This window comes from Meleagris gallopavo, chromosome 3 (genome assembly GCF_905368555.1).
Source record: "Meleagris gallopavo chromosome 3, MGAL_WU_HG_1.1, whole genome shotgun sequence".
Classification (NCBI taxonomy): domain Eukaryota; kingdom Metazoa; phylum Chordata; class Aves; order Galliformes; family Phasianidae; genus Meleagris; species Meleagris gallopavo.
The window spans coordinates 72350839-72369170 of NC_139406.1; the positions used below are offsets into that span (position 1 = coordinate 72350839).

The 18332-nt window shown below is 37.9% G+C and overlaps 1 protein-coding gene across 7 annotated transcripts in view; it reads left to right on the plus strand.

Annotated features, from left to right (window-relative positions):
- Nucleotides 1-18332, plus strand: part of CPQ (carboxypeptidase Q) — a 160322-nt gene that overhangs the window by 89130 nt on the left and 52860 nt on the right. For all 7 annotated transcript variants that reach the window (XM_085221449.1, XM_085221447.1, XM_010709158.4 and 4 more), the window contains one exon: nt 13983-14094. In XM_085221449.1, the coding sequence (XP_085077575.1) occupies nt 13983-14094 (112 nt within the window). The remainder of the gene's footprint in view (nt 1-13982; nt 14095-18332) is intronic.

An 18332-nucleotide genomic window follows, 5' to 3' on the forward strand; every position in this document is an offset into this window, starting at 1 on the left:
AAGTAAGATCTGCAAATATACTGTGGGTTATGCTTATGTAGGTGGTTTCAGAAACTGAGTGTGCAAATCTATGCTTTGGAGATATCTTCATCCAAGTGAGTATTGTTGACACCTGTTGTTCAAGTCAATTATTCTGCTAAGTTTAGGTGTCAGTGTGACAGGAGTAGCTGACTTCTAGCAGCGTAGTTTTTGATCTTAGTAGTAGAACAAGTTAATTTACTTATTGTTTCATTTGTAACATGCAAATTCCAAGTAAACATCTTTTCTTGCTAGAAGGCCGATCTAATAAGCTATTAAGTTTCCTGTTTCTCCTGATGCTATTTTATGGTCAGCATTTGTCAAAGCTGGAACTAAACTGTCCTCACATGTTAATACCTTTGAACCAACCTGTAGCTCACATTCCTTTCTGTCTGTCCCTGCCAGACACATTCCCACAAAAGGGGAACTTGTATGCAAAAAGGTTTCAGTCTCTTGAGGAGATAAGATATGCTGGCCAGCTTTTGAACATCTTTTCTTCTTTCGACAGGAATGAAGCATCCAAGAATGGCTTGGGAAGTCAGTAGTAAATTTTATAAGCTATCTGTGGGAGGAGAAGAGTTTAAAGAGAACTTAAAGATTTCTATCAGTTGTTTTGAAATGGTTGTGTTATTAAATTCACTAAAGTGGGAATAAAAATTTCTGAATGCAATGTAATGATAAACATATGAACTATATCTTCTAATGCAGCTACTTTTGATAGCGAGGGCTGGAGTCAGTGCATTAGGAAAATCTTGTTCTTCTTGCCCCTTATCCTTTGTGTGCAAGCTCACCAAAGTTTATTTAAAGGCTAATGTTAGTTTCTTTGAACATTCAACCATTACAATATTTAAACAGCTATAGTCCTGATAGAATCTTAACATGCCTTTCAGACTTATTAATCTGGAATATAAAATCAGTTTTGTGTACTACTGTGATAATCATTGTGTTTAATTTTGAAAATTAAAGGTATAAAATCTAATAACATTAGAATAGGAGCCCCTGAGAACAGTGCCTGAAGGAGCAATTAAATTAATTTCCACATAAACAGATATGAAATGAAGTTCAAATAGAAAAGCAATAATAATTTTAGTGTGACACAAGATTTCATGAAAAAAATCATCTTTACTGCACTTCAGTGTGAGGGGAAGGCTGATCGTATGAGGGGTCTTTTTATCTGCATTTTGGAGATGATTGAATTCTGTAACCTAGCACTACTCAGTAGTGCTTCTCAGCTGGTTTAGCCAGTGCTATGTAGATGTCAGAATTTCTATGTGTTTACATTCCTCTATCATGTGTGGAACTGGGGGCTGTGGGGACAATTAAGTAAATAAGTTACTTCAACTTGCAGCCAAAGGAAGAGAAACTAGAGGGAGATAGCACTGGCAATGAGGCACAGGACCTTTCAGATGAAGGTCAGGGATTCATGTGTAAGGTGAAGTGACAGGGAGTTTTAGTTAGTACTGACAGATTTTGAATGGCCTAGGGACATGAATGTGGTGTTAAGTCCAAGTAGACGGAAACCCATGTCACACAAACTCATATCTGCATAACTTGGACATACCTGGTGTTTCTGATCTTTTTCATTCTAATTTCCTTTTTGCAACTGAATATGGGGAAAAAAATCATGCTGTGAACACTTTTACAAACTCAAAAACTTTCTCATGCTGTGCTGAACATGCAGAAATTTATGCTTCTGAAAAATATCAACAGTGATACCAACCTGCATCCATTCCTAAATTATTTGACAGGGGGATATGAAGGCCACTATGCAAAGCACAGTTCAGTTTAGTTCCAGTGTGTGTCCATGATGACTCCTCTCCCACCTTTAGGATGAGTCCCTCCCAGTGGATACTCAGATGTTTCTTACAAGCTGGATCAGTTCCATACGAGATAATTTCTGTTTTCTGATATTGCAGCCTGTGGTATTTACATCATAGTTTTGGAATGAGGTGGGACAAAAGGCTTGCATACCTCCTCCCTTTCTGATATCGCAGTTGACTTGCTTTTCACCTTTCTCCAGGGTTCATTCAGAACTCAGAGCCAAGAGTTATCTGTCTCCTGTATCTTTTGTGCAGGGGAAACACAGTTCTGTTCTTCTATTTGCGTAAGTTAGAACATGGCAACTAGCAATACCTACACAGTCCCTGGATTACTTGCATTTGAACTATTTTCCAGCCTTGTCCTATTGAAGTGTATGTTATCACTATTTTCTCCTTTTTTTTTTTTTTTTTTTTTTTTTTTTTTACTACAGCTGTACTTTGCCTGAAGTTTTCCGAAGTCCCCTGCACTTCAGTTGAATTCCAGAGCCATTGCATTATTGGTTCTAGTAATAAAGTGAATGTCTTTTGATTTTCTTCAGTGGAAAATCCACCTTGGAAATCATCCTGACAACTGTTATCTGATCTGGTCTTTTACAGAAACTGTTTCAGTTTGATAGATCAACAAATTCTCCACCTGGGTGAAAACTTGTGTCAAACATGCTTAAGTTTCATGATAATATATAAACAAAGAAATTGGGGACAAATAAACACAAAGGGTAAGCTATCACTTTGTATTAAAACTCAGGGTTTTTGGAATACACTGATGGGAATCGAGCAGGGAGGTGGGTCAGTGCTAGTTGCTAGTACTTGTCTGTGTGTGTCTCTGTGAATATGAATTGGTTTTTTTTGGAGTTGTAGATAGGTACTAGAAGATGTGGACTGAATTTTCATTTGTGTAAGTAGACACAGCTCTGTTAATTTCAGTATAACACAGGGATTTTTTAGTACTTTTACACATACACACAGAATGATTGATGTTGGAAGGCACCTCTGGAGATCATTTAGTCCAACTTGTCCACTTAAGCAGAACTGATGAGAGCACATGTAGAGGATTGTATCTGGGTGGTTTCTGAATATCTGCAGAGGAGATTCTACAATCTCTCTGGGCGGCTTATTCCAGTGCTCTGTCACCTTCAAAGGAGAAAAGTTTTTCCTCATGTTCATGTGGAACTTTGTATGTTCCACTTTGTGCCCATTGCCTCTTGTCTTGGCACTGGGCACTAATGAAAAGAGTCTGGCCTCATCCTCTTGACACCCTCTAAAAAGTTACCCTAGTCATCTCTTCTCCTAGCTGAAGTCTTCACTTCTGCAGGTGTCTCAGACTTTCCTCGTAAGAGAGGTGCTGCAGGCCCCTAATCATCTTTGTCATCCTCTGCTGGACTTTCTCCAGTCTCAGTTTTACTTGCCCATGTCTCGTTCTGGGGATCCCAGAACTAGAAGCAGTACTACAGATGTAGCCTCAGTAGAACTGAGTAGAAGGGGAGGATAACATCCCTTAACCTGCTGGCAGTGTTCTTCTTAATGTATCCCAGGATACTATTGATTTTTCTTGCCCACCTGGGCAACTTGCTGTCTCATGGTTAGCTTGTTGTCCACCAGGAGTCCTAGAGCTGCTTTCCAGCGATTCAACCTCCAATACCGGTGCCTGAGATTATTTGTTCCTGCTCTTGCCTTTGTTGAACTTTATGAGGTCCCTCTCTTCCCAGCTCTCCAGTCTGTCCATATCTCTCAGAATGGCAACATGGCCTTCTGCTGTACCAGCTATAGTATCATCATCAAGTTTGCTGAAGATGCACTCTGTCCCTTCATCCAGGTGCACCTTGATGAATAAGTTGAACAAGGCTAAACTTGGTGCTGACCTCTGAAACTAATAGCAGGCCTCAAACTAGGTTGCACTGCTGGTTACACCCCTCTGAGCTCCACCATTAAGCCAGCTACCTCTCAATCCATCTCACTGTCCATTCATTTAGTGCTTTGTGAGCTTACCTATGAGGTTGTCACAGGAGGCAGCATCAAAAGCCTTGCCAAAGTCAAGGTAGACATTATCTACTGCTCTCCCCTTACCAACCCAGCATTGTAGAAGGCTCTCATTGATTAAGGCATAATTTCCTCTTGGTGAATCCATACTGACTACTCCTCATCACCTTCTGTTCTTCCACATGCTTAGAGATGACATCCAGAATGAGCTGTTTCAATCTTCCCAGAGGTGGCGTTGAGGCTGACTGGCTTGTACTTTCCTGGGTCTTCCAATCCTCAAGCAGCTCTCCTGTTCTCCATGATTTTTCAAAGATAATAGAGTGACATAGCAGTAGCATCCATTAGCTCCATAAGTATTCAAGAGTACATTCCATTAGGGCCCTTGAATTTTGGGTGTCAAATTTGCCTGAATGATCTCTTGCTCAATACTCCCTGCCCTCCTCTCTCATAGAAATAGCAGCTCCACCACCTTGCCATCTTGACTAGTCTTTCCTAAAAATCAGATAGCTGTCCATGCCAGCATCGCAGTCATGCGAGCTATCCCAGCACATTTCTGTCATTGCAATGATATCGTGGCCCTGCCATCACATACAAGTCTTGAATTCTTTCTGTTTATTCCCCTTGCATGAGTACTTTCATAAAAATGAGAATAAATGCTCATCTTCTCCTATATCCCTACATAATAAACAGTTGTTTCATCCCTTTTTACTGATAAAAAAAAAAAGATCAATACAATATAATTAACTAATTTAAATTTATAAATGAGAAATTAATGATTTTCTAAGTCCACATTCTACCTCAGAAGAAGAACTGTTTTAATTTCTGGAAAATGAAAGAAACTAAAGGGGCTGTGGATGGTGAAAGAAGCATTGTAATCCGAAAATGTTTTTGAGACTTTGAAGACGTGTCTCGTTCAGTATGTAAAGCAGGTCTTCCAGGGTCAGTGTAAGATAAAGACTTTTTTTTGATGTTGCAAACCAAATAATATCCTGTTTCTGTGGGTTCCTGCATCAGTTAATATTAGGCAAAAATTGCAAATGATTCCCTGAAATGCATTTCATACCAATATTATTTTTTTTCTGTGATTCTGGCTGCCGTAAGTAGAAGAAAGGTCTTTTTTGTGTGTGTGTCAGTAAAAAACTATATTGAAGATTGCAGTTGTACTTCATCTGTATGAAAGATGTGCTTGGGCTTGGTAGAATTGATTTCTAAGTTGTGTTCGACTTTTTGGTTTCTTTAATGAAATCTTCAGAGACAAAAGAAATGTAAATTATTTATGGAGCCACAAGAAAATGTGAATTACTAGTTCTGGAATCAATGTTTAATTACAAAAAAAAAAGGGAGATCTCTGGAGGTCATTTAAATTTAAATCTCTGCTGAGCTGACCCTATGCTCAAAGCCAGGTCAGTTAGAGCAGCTTTCTTAGGGCTTGTGTTTTTCATCTCTTCAAGGGTAGAGATTCCTTCACCTCTCTCGATAATGGTTCCAGTTTTAAAACTCTTATAGTAAAAAGATTTTTTCTTATTTTTCAACAGAATTTATTCTATTTCAGTTTGTGCTTGTTGCCTCTTGTTCTATCAGTGTGCGTTATGCATGAGTGTATAATCATGCTTGCTGAGTGGATGGGAAGAATCATCTCCCTTGACCTACTGATTGGTACAGTTGTATACAGCGAGGTCACATTGCTGGCTCACACTCATCTTGGGGTTCTCAAGACTGATTATGTGATCAGCACTTTTTTAAGTATGCATAATGGTGAAGGACAATAGCCTGGTCAAAGGCAAGATTTTCGTTTTAATTGTGTTTAGCTGATTGTGCCAAATTAAGTAAGAGCTCCTAGAGATGTAAAATTATGAGGTGGACTTGTTAGCTGAAACATTTGAATTTCAGTTTGGCTTTTGAATGCCACAGTGAGGGCCTAGTATGGGACATTAAAAAAAAAATGTTGTAATAGGCTTTAGGAAAAATATTTTACTAACACCAAACGTTGAAATAGTTTGTTCGGAGTTGTGGAATCTCCATCTTTGGAGATTTTTACAGTTTGACTGGACAACATGATCAAGTTGACCATGGTCTAAGTTGACCATGCTGTGAGCAGGATGTGGTAGTAGAAGAGCACCCAGAGATCCCTTCCGAGTATTCTCTAAGTGTCTGACCCTGGGACATAAACATTATGTTTTAAAGCTTCCTGTTTTGTGGTCCTTTGACATCATTACCACCAAGTAAGTATTTATTTGATTTGCTTCCAATGACACAGAAATTCATAAAATGAAATGTACTTTCTATAAGATAATTGAAAGATGGCTGCTTAGGATGGCTTTCAGGACATTTTGTGTCATTAGAATGCTCAAAGGCAGTGCTGATGGGGCATGTAGTTCTCTAATGTTCTGAAAAATGAAAACCAAAAAACTTTAATGTTTTGCAGAAAAGTCTGCAATTTCTACAATTTTGGAAAGTGATGCTTGCCAAAAGTGCATAGCATCACAATGTTCAGATAGAGCAGTTTGGGTTCACGGTTCACTGGGAGTAATAGCATGAGGTTTTTGTGTTTTATTTTAGCTGAAATTAATTTAAATATCTATAAAGGAAGTTTGAAATCTATAACATTTTTTGCGTGTTGCTTGACCTTTAGTAACATGTTGAAATCATATATTACCCTAAAGTGAAAAATATATAAAATTCATAGAATCATAGAACGGCCTGGGTTGAAAAGGACCACAAAAATCACCTAGTTTCAACTCCCTGCTATGTGCAGGGTCGCCAACCACCAGCCCAGGCTGCCCAGAGCCACATCCAGCCTGGCCTTGAATGCCTCCAGGGATGGGGCATCCACAACCTCCTTGGGCAACCTGTTCCAGTGTGTCACCACCCTCTGTGTGAAAAACTTCCTCCTAGTATCTAACCTAAACCTCCCCTGTCTCAATTTAAAACCTTTCCCCCTTGTCCTATCACTATCAACCCTCGTGAACAGCCATTCCCCCTCCTGTTTATACGCTCCCTTCAAGTACTGGAAGGCCACAATGAGGTCTCCCAGGAGCCTTCTCTTCTCCAAGCTAAACAAGCTCGGTTCCTTCAACCTTTCTTCATAGGAGAGATCCTCCAGCCCTCTGATCATCTTAGTGGCAAATTCTTCACTAATTTTTTATCTGTAAACATGACTTCTACATCATCATCTTTATGTAACTTTAAGTGATATTTCAGTGATAACTGATTCTATTTAGATGCAGTTCTTGTAATGATTATTTCTCTTAAAACCTCTAGGGGGTCGACTGAAATGTGTAAATTAAAATCCTTGTTTTTCATACAGTACTTTGAAGAATGGTGTTATTTCTGAAGTGTTACAGCTTGGAGAACAGGAAATAAAATATTCTAGAGAACTTAAATATGGAAATGCCAAGCTTTAAATTCCAGCATTTAATATGAAAATGGTAATAATTTCAGTACTTCGTTATCTTCTGAATACTTACATAGTTTCTGTGTCTCTTTACTACAATTCTCTTACCAGTAATAACTTATTTTCAGACTAATTTTCTCCTTCACCATCCTATATTTCATAAATGCCATCAGCCTATGCTATTTAAGTACTTCAAACAGGGAGGCTGATTGGCTTCAAACAGGGAGGTTTTCTTGCAATAATTTCTGAGAACACTTTACTTTCGGCCTCTTTTGCAAAGTACAGATCCCACTTTAAAGGGTTTACTGTATATTGTGACATACAGATTCTTTGAAGGTTAATCAGCTTTTTAGCAATAATAGGGTTTGATTCTTGTGTGACTAAGTGAGTTGCTTCTGTTTCACGTGCAGATCTATCATTTAATCAGAAGGCTGGAAGTTAAGACTTACTCCATTGCATATTAAGTAGAAAAGACAGTTTTTGTTTTAATCTTTTTTTTTCTGTCTGAACAACACTGTGTCTTTAGGACTATAAATTAGTTCAGACAGCAAGACTGATTATTTTAGAACCATTGCTAATGTGCATGAAATCTAGTAAAAGGTGCTGTACAGTGGCATCATATTATTTGGACACAATAGCTAATAACTACTATGAAGAAATATTCTTATATATACAAAATAACATCCCCTACATGTGGCAACGTTTCTGATTTACACTCAGAGCATGATTTAGTCCAATTGCAGTTTAGCTGAAGACAGTTTTCTTAAAAGGCAAGTACAGAAACTCGCAAATCTTTGTTTCACATATTTGTAGCCCAAAATAATTATTTAAGAAGTGGTTGGGGTATACTTTCACAAACCGCTTTTGCCAAGTAACTAGATTTTTGCAACTGAATGTCTCTGTTACAGCAACATATTTGAATTTAGCTCTCAAATTGAGGGAATTATACATAAAAGAGTAGATCTCTGTTAAACTGATTATTTCTGGTATTAATGAACTGCGCTTTTTTAAATAAAGAAGAGTTTATATTTGAAAATATTCATATATTTCTACATTTAACCTCACACGCGTACCTAATTATAATCCCTTGACATACAATGCTTTGTTTCTTCTGAGCATTCAGTTTTTGCAGTTTTGTTTTCCCCAAAGCTTGATATGCTGAGCTTGAAATAATGGCAGTATTGATACCAAATGCAGTATCCCTGTAAAAACTAATTAAATGGTTATTTTTATTATGCAGGGAATAAAAATTTTTATTATGAAGGGAACTTGATGAGTTCCCTTCTATTTGGCTGTATTATTTCTGTTTTAGAAGAGCTGTGTTGGATTCCAGTCTGACAAATTTGCAAATTTGCTGCAGTGTTTTAGTATTAAAAGTTCTGATTTGTTTAGATTTAGACAACAGACTGATTTATGGAATGTTACTGGATGATACAAATAAATATTTATCATAAATACTTTAAAACTTGAGGAATGTTGGCTTGTGTAAAGGAATGTGATTTTGCCTGGTCATGAACTATCAAATAGAATGGCAGATAACTCTTTAATTTGTCTTTTGTTTTTCTGAGGGGTGAACTGAGGTTTAGAATGGAGGGAGGAGAATGGGTCAGGGTAAAAGACTTGAGTACACACCAATATTTTACGGCATAAAGATGACAGAACGTTGGTTTTTGTTGTTTTTTTTTTTCCCTAAATATGCAAATGAGAACACAGTTTGCCAACTAAGAATTACTTCAAAAGAAGAATGTGACCTTGGACAGTAGTGCCAGCTTTGTTGTGTGGGTAAGCAGTGGAAAAGTGGAAAAATACTACATTGTGTTGCCATTTTCTAGAAAGTAGTTGCCAGCACTACTGCAGGTGATGCTAATAAATTTTAGAGAGCCATGCCAGATATAGTATATTCATTTGCAAATTGTTATTCGTTGGACTTTGTTTAATCATAGTTTTGAAGGTGAGTTGACCATGATGGGCTTACATTTAGTCCAGCCAACTGATTTATTTGTCTGCTAGTTAGGTATGTGATATGCTGTCTTCCTCTTTTCCCTTGCTTCTATGCTGCTAACACAGTGAAATGAAGAAAATCTTCAGATTCTTATAAACTGAAGCCATCTGGCAGTTCATAGTTGTTATGCTGTCCAATTGGGTAGATTACTCAAAACGTACTCCCTATGCTTATGAGTGAGAGACTGTATTATATAGTGGGTTCCTCTGTTTGAGAAGCTGGGATTAAGAGTTTTTAAGTGGTGATTTACTTAGTGTCTGAAATTTTGTTTTGGTCTGGGGAAAATAAAAAATGATGAAGTGAGAGAGTATGTATGTGTAAAGAGTAATGAATGTCTGGGATAGGAGAGAATTTATAGGCAATTTCTGGATTGGATTGCATTGGATTTGGGACCCTAATTATTATCTAATTTCTGCCTTCTAATTTTGATCCAAACACAGATCTACCATGCGTGGTGTTCATATGTATAAATTGAGTATTGTACAAATACCTCATGCACTGAAAAGAGGAGATTCTTGAAGACAGAATATCTAGTCAAACAGCATAAGACCCTATTATGGTACCATGAGCTAAAGATGGACTTATTTAGAATCAAACTGACGAAGAAGGAACCACAAAAATTTCAATAGAAATACTTTCCACAAATTTCCAGGTAATTCATCAACTGGCTTGGAACACCATAGGTCTGTGTTGCCTGAGCAAATGACTGAATGGTGGCTGTATTTGGTTGAAAATATAGACAAGCAGTTGAAAAGAATTTGAGTCTGGAGCTCTTCGCTGTTTTAGCTTGAAGTTTAGGCATACGTGAAATCTTCTTCACCCACGAACAGCAAAGATGAATGATGAGTTTCTTACTCTCCCATTTCCATCTACCACAGTGGCATGAAATAACACTGCACGCTAGTTTTCACAGTTTGGTGCAAATATTGGATTCTGGGAATGAAACCGTTTCCTAACATTTATCATTTATCATCTCTAATGTTGCATAGAAAGAAGCCTTTGCTTCAAACCTGTGGAGGTACAAGTGACATTACAGAGACTAACTGTAAACGTAATAGACTTCTTCTAAAACTCTCTCCAACCAAGCAGAAGGCAGTTCACCTACATTTGATGGAGTTATTATGTGACAGATTGAGTAAGCATGTGTGAATACATAAGGAATGTGTGGTTATTTTTAGTGGCAAAAAAAGTCACGCTTAGAAAAAGATAACTCTGTGGCTTATGTAAAAGTATGGGTGGTTCCTCTGGTCTTGTTTTAAAAATGTAAAGTATAAAAATACAAAGTTATATAAATATTTAAGATATACTGTAACGTTCAAAATATTTCAGTATGCTTGATTGAAGTGCTGGGTTTGATTTATAAACATCCAATAGTCATAATGTTGTTGCAGAAGGAAATAGGATAAGTCAACTTCTATTTGAAATGCTACCTGAAGTGTCATTTCTCATGTTGTATCGGGACTGTGTCTAGAGCAGGATTTTCTTAGCTGTGTCACTGCCAAATCTGAAGTTGTCATGTGACATGCAAGCTATCTTATCCTAAATGGGTATTTAGTTGATTTGGCAAATACATATTGCTGTATTTAGGCTGTCTTATAAAAACGCTTGTGGTTTCACTGTATATTTAAAGCAAATACTAACATATACTTACATTGTTTTGCAGCGATTACATTCTTTTGGCATGTGCTTACATTTCTGTATGGATGTTTTGTGCAAATGTAAGTCATTAGCCTGTATGCAATTTTGGAGGGGAGAGCCACATACCATATTTGAAAGCAACGTGAAAAGTACAATAATCATACCTCCTTTTTAGCTTTAAATGTGTTTTTTATTAGCCCACTTGTATATAGAATTAGAATAGAATTATAATATTATCTTAAATAATATAATGGTTTAGAGTGAATTTCAATCATTGCGCCAGACATCAAGATGAACTTAGTGTTGGTATTTTTGCTGTTTTCTGACCGTGTCTTACTTTGAGATACAGATATCAGTGGGATCACTGAAACTCCTTTGAGTAGATGCTGCAGAAACATAACAGTTTAAAAAACAACAGCTCTGCAAAAACTTTCACATAGAAGTACACTGGTTGCATTTATGTAATTGCCTTTGGCATCCACTGAAGTAAGTTTAAGTAAAAGTTCATCCATAAAATTATCTGCATTTCTCAGTCTGCTTGAACCTTGATCTATTTTGGTATAATGTTCTGCAGTTGGTAAAGATGCTTTGTGATTGGAGTCTAATCCCAAGTGGGATTACACCACCTTCTGATTCAGAATTTCCGGCTGTTGCAATGCATGTTGTTTCACAGAAATGAGAAGCAACTCCCTGTCAGACACTCATATTGAGGTTGTTGCCAGGGAACAGCGTTAGTGCCGTCTTCTTTCCCAGCTGAAGTCAAGGCATTGTTTCTTTTGTAAACTTGTTTCTCAATGAGATTGTGTACTTCATTTAAATAGTTCAGTTTGAAGTTGCATTTCCCAGGAGAGTAAGCAGTTATCTTTCTAAAACCAATTTTTGCTCAAAATAAATAAACCATATTGCAACAACATTCAAGTTGGGAGTAGACATTTATCCTTTATACAGCAGTTGTTCTCATTCAAAGTCTTTTTTATTCCTTTTCCCCCCCTCACCCCTCTTTTTTTTTTTTTTTTTAATTTATTTATGGTGTTGTTTGAGAGCTGTCCTCCATGCATACATAGCTGAAGAGCTGCCCATGTGTCACAAGCTCTCAAAGCACAGTTTATCCCAGTGCAAATGCATGCATGTGGGTATATGTGTGTGCTCAATCCTAACAAGAAAATGAGCGATGCAGTGATCACATCTGTTTTGCTTTCATTTCAGAAAGATTTCTTCCTCGTGGCTTTTCTTAGATTATCTGGTTTCAAGCTATGTTGCTATTGTAGCAGAGACCTGCTACAGAGCGAGAACTTCTGTGGAGAAGTGTCCCTGAGAGCAGTGCTGTTCACCAGCTTTCTCAAAGAGCCTGGGAGGATCACAATACTACATTGCAGGAATACATACTGAGTAAATCTGAGGCTTCTGCAGAGGATCCTGCAGTCAAAATTCATCTTTGAAGGAGAGGAGGTTTTGGAATAAAGGCTGCAGCCTGTCTGTCTACTACCACTCTGGGTTGCAAAGCAAACACATGTTCAGGCTGTATAAGCACAAAAGAGAGCTGAAAAATCTGAGAAGGAAAGAGTAAGCTGCTCTTCAGATTTTAATTGCAAGATTTTCCAGTTTCTGAAGCATAATTTATTTTATTTTTTTTAATGCTTTATATGTTTATGAACATATGATGCATTTTCTGAATGCAGTGGATTTTGGTGCACTCTGATTGGACCCATGTCAATGCAATAAATGTGATTAGTAATTTATCACAGTTTTTGCTAAATGCAGAGGGGCTTTTTAGATGTGTTACCTGAGTTTCTATCTGGTTGATGAAAAAATGCAATGATTTGATGAACATGTGACGCTTTTGTCTTGTAGTGCATTATTTGCTGTGCATTATTTTTAGTAACCAGTAATGCTTCTTAAGATTTTTCTCTTGTGAGAAGGAGAGTAGTTAGTTCCTTGCAAGGTTAGCTGCACACTCCATGGGCTCGCACCTTCCAGGAAGGATAACAGGAAAAACTGGTCTCATTTTCTGAGCTAAAGTGCTTGTCCTGTGATGAACGAAAGCTGAGATGAAATGCCAGGAGATCCTTACCCCATTACTCTTTAGGGAGTGGAAGGTGGCAGGAGGAGCAAGTGTTGTTCACCATCTTCTAGACACCCGAACTCTGAGATCTGATTGACATCAGCAGACCAAGGAGTTGAAAGCATCCTTTCATGTATGGCCAGTTCTGTGTAGGATACAGCTGGGTGCTTCAGGGTCTCCTTCAGTTTTTCCTCTGTGCTCTTGTTTTTTTCCACAGCATCATTTTACCTCACTTCATGTGCTGTCTGCTCAGATCAAGCAGATCTCCCTCCTTGACCTCCCCATTGCAATCACAGATTCATCACCCTGGAACTCCAGGCCCCGCTAGGGAGCTGTCTCATTTCCGGTATTGATGAGATGCTGTTTATCAATGTTTCAGAGAGCTCAGGTCTAAAAGGGAATGTTTCTGGAGAAATGTATAATGCTGTCATCTACCGTAGCCACAAAGCTCTCTTTGCAGGAAAACCATCTGGGACTTGCTGCCATGTAGTTTTTAATTTAAAATAACCTTATGACTAACAGAACTATAAAATACCTTGTCACTGTTGCAGCACGTAAGGGACTCAGTAATAAATTAGAAGTCCTCTGTGGTAGGAGCCATAGATAACAGCAATAAAACAACAACCTCTGTCTGGAAATACTTCAGTCCAAGTTCATATTTCTTACTTATGCAGCCAAAAATTGGGTTAATCAAATTTCATACCTAAGGGCTTAAACAGTTCACAACTGGAATATGAAAGAATTTTGCCCCATTCTGGAGTGTGGTAGCCTTGTATCTCTGGGAAGCATGCACTTAATGTTCAAGACAAAACCTTTCATTTAAACTTTCCTTACTGTGTATCTATTTGATTTAGCAGTGGTTTGTGAAGCAGTAGGATGCATTTGGCCATCCCAGATTTATGCCCAGTGAAAGAGGACAATGGTTTTGTTTTATATGAAATGTTTTTCTCCTCCTGTTTTGAACTAAGAAGTCAACTTTATGACAAAATCATTAAAAAGTTTAAATGCTGAACTGACTTTTCTCATTTGCCATTTTCATATGGATGTATCTTTTCATAATTGCTTTTCCAGATTGTGTTGGTCAGTGGACATCTGGACAGCTGGGATGTTGGGCAGGGAGCTATGGATGACGGCGGCGGAGCATTTATATCATGGGAAGCATTAACACTCATTAAGGATCTGGGTAAATATTTTATTTAAAATATTATTAATGCATGACATAGCCAGAATGTTTTCTATGTTCTATAAACTGGATTTTCTATTTTATCCGTTTCTCTGAGCACAAATATTCATACTTAGTATAAATATTTTGCAAGTTTGTCTGTTAAATCTGTTTCATCATAGGGGTCATCAAAAAGCTGCGCACCAGTCAGGGATTTAGAAAGTGCTTTGAGCCTTCATATCAGAGAGTGAAAGCCCAGTGTAAGATACATTAATCTTTGCTAATAAAGAAGATGGAGCTTCATGAAGTCACAGCTTTCTGATATTTTTCTTCGCCATCAGCATTGATGTTGAGCACGTTCTTAAATCTTTCACGGTCTTACACCTTGCTTTTCCAGTGTCTGCTCAGTTAATTTAATTTCCACACTCATACCTCTGTCTTCATAGATTCTCAAGACAATATAATCTGTGTCTCTCTCAAGAACATGCAACAATGGCTAGATCCAGGCCATGATTCTACTTCTGGTCTTTTTCCTTCCACCTGCATGTAAAGATAGTCATCAAAACCAATCTTGAACTTCACAGAGATTTATATTTCAGGGTTTCTTTTCCTTGATTGTTCTTCCTAAATAAATTTGTATCCTGCCAAGTCTTGTTCCACCAAATACCTTTAAATACAAGTGTATCATCAAGATGGTAGGCTCTAAGATTTGCACTTCAGGGCTGATTTCCTAATCATCTGTGCTGCTTTTATGTTGCCGTGCGCTTGGGCTGTGACAACTTTCTTCCTTAGCAGAAAGTGAAACCAGATCAGAGGAGCATGCACTTGAGTTTCATTAGTGCAAGGATATGGTTCCGTTAAATTGTGCTTCACCACAGTGTCCTGTCATATGAGTCTGCAATGGGCTCATATGTCTCCTCAAGTAATGTAACACGGAGATCCTGCATGCTATATTATCATGCTGCAGTAGATTTGTGTGATGCAAAGCAACATTCTTTTTCCAGGAATCACTTCTTTGAACCTGTCTTGATCATGAGCAGGGTGACAAGTTGACCAAGTTCTGGAATTCAGTCTGTATATGCTGGACACTTTTGAAGCTGAAATTCCAGCATAAATATTGTCAACCAGGGACTTGCTGGTGTCCCTCCTCCAAAATTTCTGCTCAACAGAAGTGTGAGATGAAGTAAATCTCTATGCTTTCAGTCTCTTCCAGTAGTCCTATGGGTAAAATACCAGTGTGGAATTGCTCAGCCTACTGCTTTCTGGTTTGCGTATCCCCCTTTGTACAATCTGAAGGACAGTTCTTTTAGTCATGAGTTTCTTCTGATTTGTGGGTAGAAGCAGGCTGCAGACAGAATGTTGTTGTAGAAGGGCATGACCTACGTGTGCCTGCGTGGGGCATGTTTTACAGGATATAGTCCACAGGGTAAAATGAGTAAGGGTGAGTGTATGAGCAAGAAATAGTTGTGCTGGTTGCACTGAGAAAATTATATATAATTCCTCACAGGCTGGAGGATGAGTGTGGCACAAGCACTGTAAAAGAGCTCTGAGGGCAGCTGTGGGACTTCAGCTCATGGTTACCATCTCCCAGACTGGGATCTACAGTCAGGTACTGATACCTGAAATGATCTAGACATTAACCTAATTGGCAGGAGTGAAACATTCAGATTCATCTTTCTGTGTTCTCCTTACACATAGCCTCTCAAAGTTTAGTCTGGTATCCTGCTGTTCTTAGCCTGTTCTGATCTCCAAAGTATAAATTCCAATCTTTTGCTTGATCTGTAGATTTTTGCTTTTTTTTTTTTTTTCTTCCATATGGGCTTTTGTCACTACGCCCTTCTAAATTAGTTCAAAGCAGTCTTCTTAGATTGTTGAGTTGATATCCAGGGATGCTTTCCCCCTTTTCATCAAGACAAAATCGCTTTTTCCTCATAATTCCTTTTTTCCAGAGCTGTAACCTGCGGTCAATAGGAATGTTCTAAGTGTTCATTAAAAAACAAAGTCGGCTGCTGTTCCTGCTCTTGGCTCTGGTAGAGTTTACATAAGAACCTAGCCTTTCCTGCTTCTAATCAGAAGAATTCATGCACTTAAACAATCTCAGTGTTTCTTGAAGAGCTCTTTGTAGACAAGCTCTGTTATGTGATTAGCCACTCTCACGCTGTAATGATGAACATAAGACATCCCTGGGAATCGCTATTTATTTTGCATTATTTGAACTCCTTATCTCTCCTTTTTCACAGCCTCAGAATGACTGGAACACCAGTCTGTGACTAAAAACAAAATGCATGTGTTTGAAGTTTTGTTCTTTTAAAAGTGAACTAAAAAGGATTCTTCTACAGAAAAATCTAGACCTACTCTTTCATTTAGTATTTTGTAATCTTTTTTTTTTTTTTTTATGATTCTTGGAAAATTGTCTATGGTTCCTCCCCCTCCAGGGGAAAAAAAACTAAATAAAAATTGTATTCTATTCAGAACAAACTGTTTTGTGTCCCTTAAGGGCAACTTCATGGTGGCATTTGTAATTCTTATTCACTGTGCTTCCTTTCAGGCATGAATGAAATGCATCACTCACTGCTTGTTCAAATATTTGATTTACTCTAGTAGTAGTCTGTGTTTTTGCTGTACAACCTGTGGGGAAATGCTGGTTTCTCAGCAGATAAATGTCTGAGCTTCTGCTGATGCCCTCTATTCTGGTTAGCTGTTGCATTGAGCTCTTCCTGTTAGAGCAGTGTTCTGCAGGAGTATACAACTGGTAGAAAACATCTGGATCATCCAATCTAACCTGTAGATTGTAATGTGGGATAGAACCTTTCATCTTCCATAGGAGAAGCTGTTGTTCAGTACAGATTTTATATCTCATAATGCACATAAAATCTGACCAAGAAGAAGGACAGCAAAGTGACAGATACGCAGGTTGTGTGAGAAATGCATTAGTGAGTTTTATCTAAAACCAACTCCATAAATTGCCTTTTCTGTGTGCAGTAGTTTTCAGCTTTATACCTTGAACTGTGGAGGCTTGGTTTCATATCCTTTTGGACTCTGATAAATTTCATTTCAGTCATGTCAGATACATTTGGCATGGGAATAAACCAACAAAACTGTCTCGTCAGTATGCACATGTTGAGTTCTTTACTGTTTACTGGAAGTCTTAAAGGCATGGTGCATTGTGTAGCCGTGAAAACAATGTCTGCATATTGTATAAAAGGTCTTACAAATACGGGTGTATGACCTGAAAGCTGAAGTGAGCATTCTGAAATACAGATTTTAGAAAGTAAAACTTGTATTATGTGTAGTGGGGATTACTGCTGCTGTGTCTGCTATAGTCCATTTCTTTCTGGAGAAGTGAGATACAGATACACTATTAAAGCAAGTTTTTTAGTGGTGATCTAATAACATTTCATCATAATATCAGGGTTACCTTTGGGATGGCCAGTAGTCACAAGTTAGGCTTGTTAGTTAGGACTTTGTTAATTCCATGCATTACTTGAAGAATGATTCTGTACTTTCAAGCAAACCCCTCCCCAAACCATTCAGTAGCTTTTGGCGTAGGACCAGATAAATTAGATTAATTGAAAAATCATTGAAATTGCAGTGTAAATGGTTACATTTTAAGTAGTGCCATTTTCATGCTCCGGTTAAAAGTATCTAATACTTTTATTTCTAAATATATCTTCTGCTTAATGTGTTAGGCTTTATGTTTTCTGACTCTTCAATTCTTGGCTTTCGTGTTGTTTTTTTTTTTATTTTTTATTTCAACTGCAGTTTCTGTGCTATATTCATATCTATTTTTTAGTTCCTGGTGTTTCTGTAGATTCTCAGGCACTGTAACAGTCAGCTCCGAGTTTGCTGTAAGAACATCTAACAATAACACAATCTCAAGCAACTTCACACAGAAACCTCAACACTGACTTTTTTTTGAGAAAAAAATGGAACTTATTGTTTTTGGTAGGATTTTTTTTTTCCCATTTCACTTTTTAATTTCATATGGACTCTGTTTCATTTGAGACAAAGGGAGGCAGCCTGGAGGCAGAGGACAAAGCATCTTGAGGTGAATTCCACACCCTGGTGATGAGAATGAGCACCACTGGTAGTTGCTTCTATCTCTCCTCCTCCTCCAGAGAAAAAGCATAGACAGCAAATTCACAGTAAATGTTTTCTTTTGGATGGATTGCAATTCACTGAGGTGAATCTTTCTCCATGTGACTATTCCATAGCTGCTCGGTACAGAAACTTAACCCCACATTTTCTGTTCTGTGTGT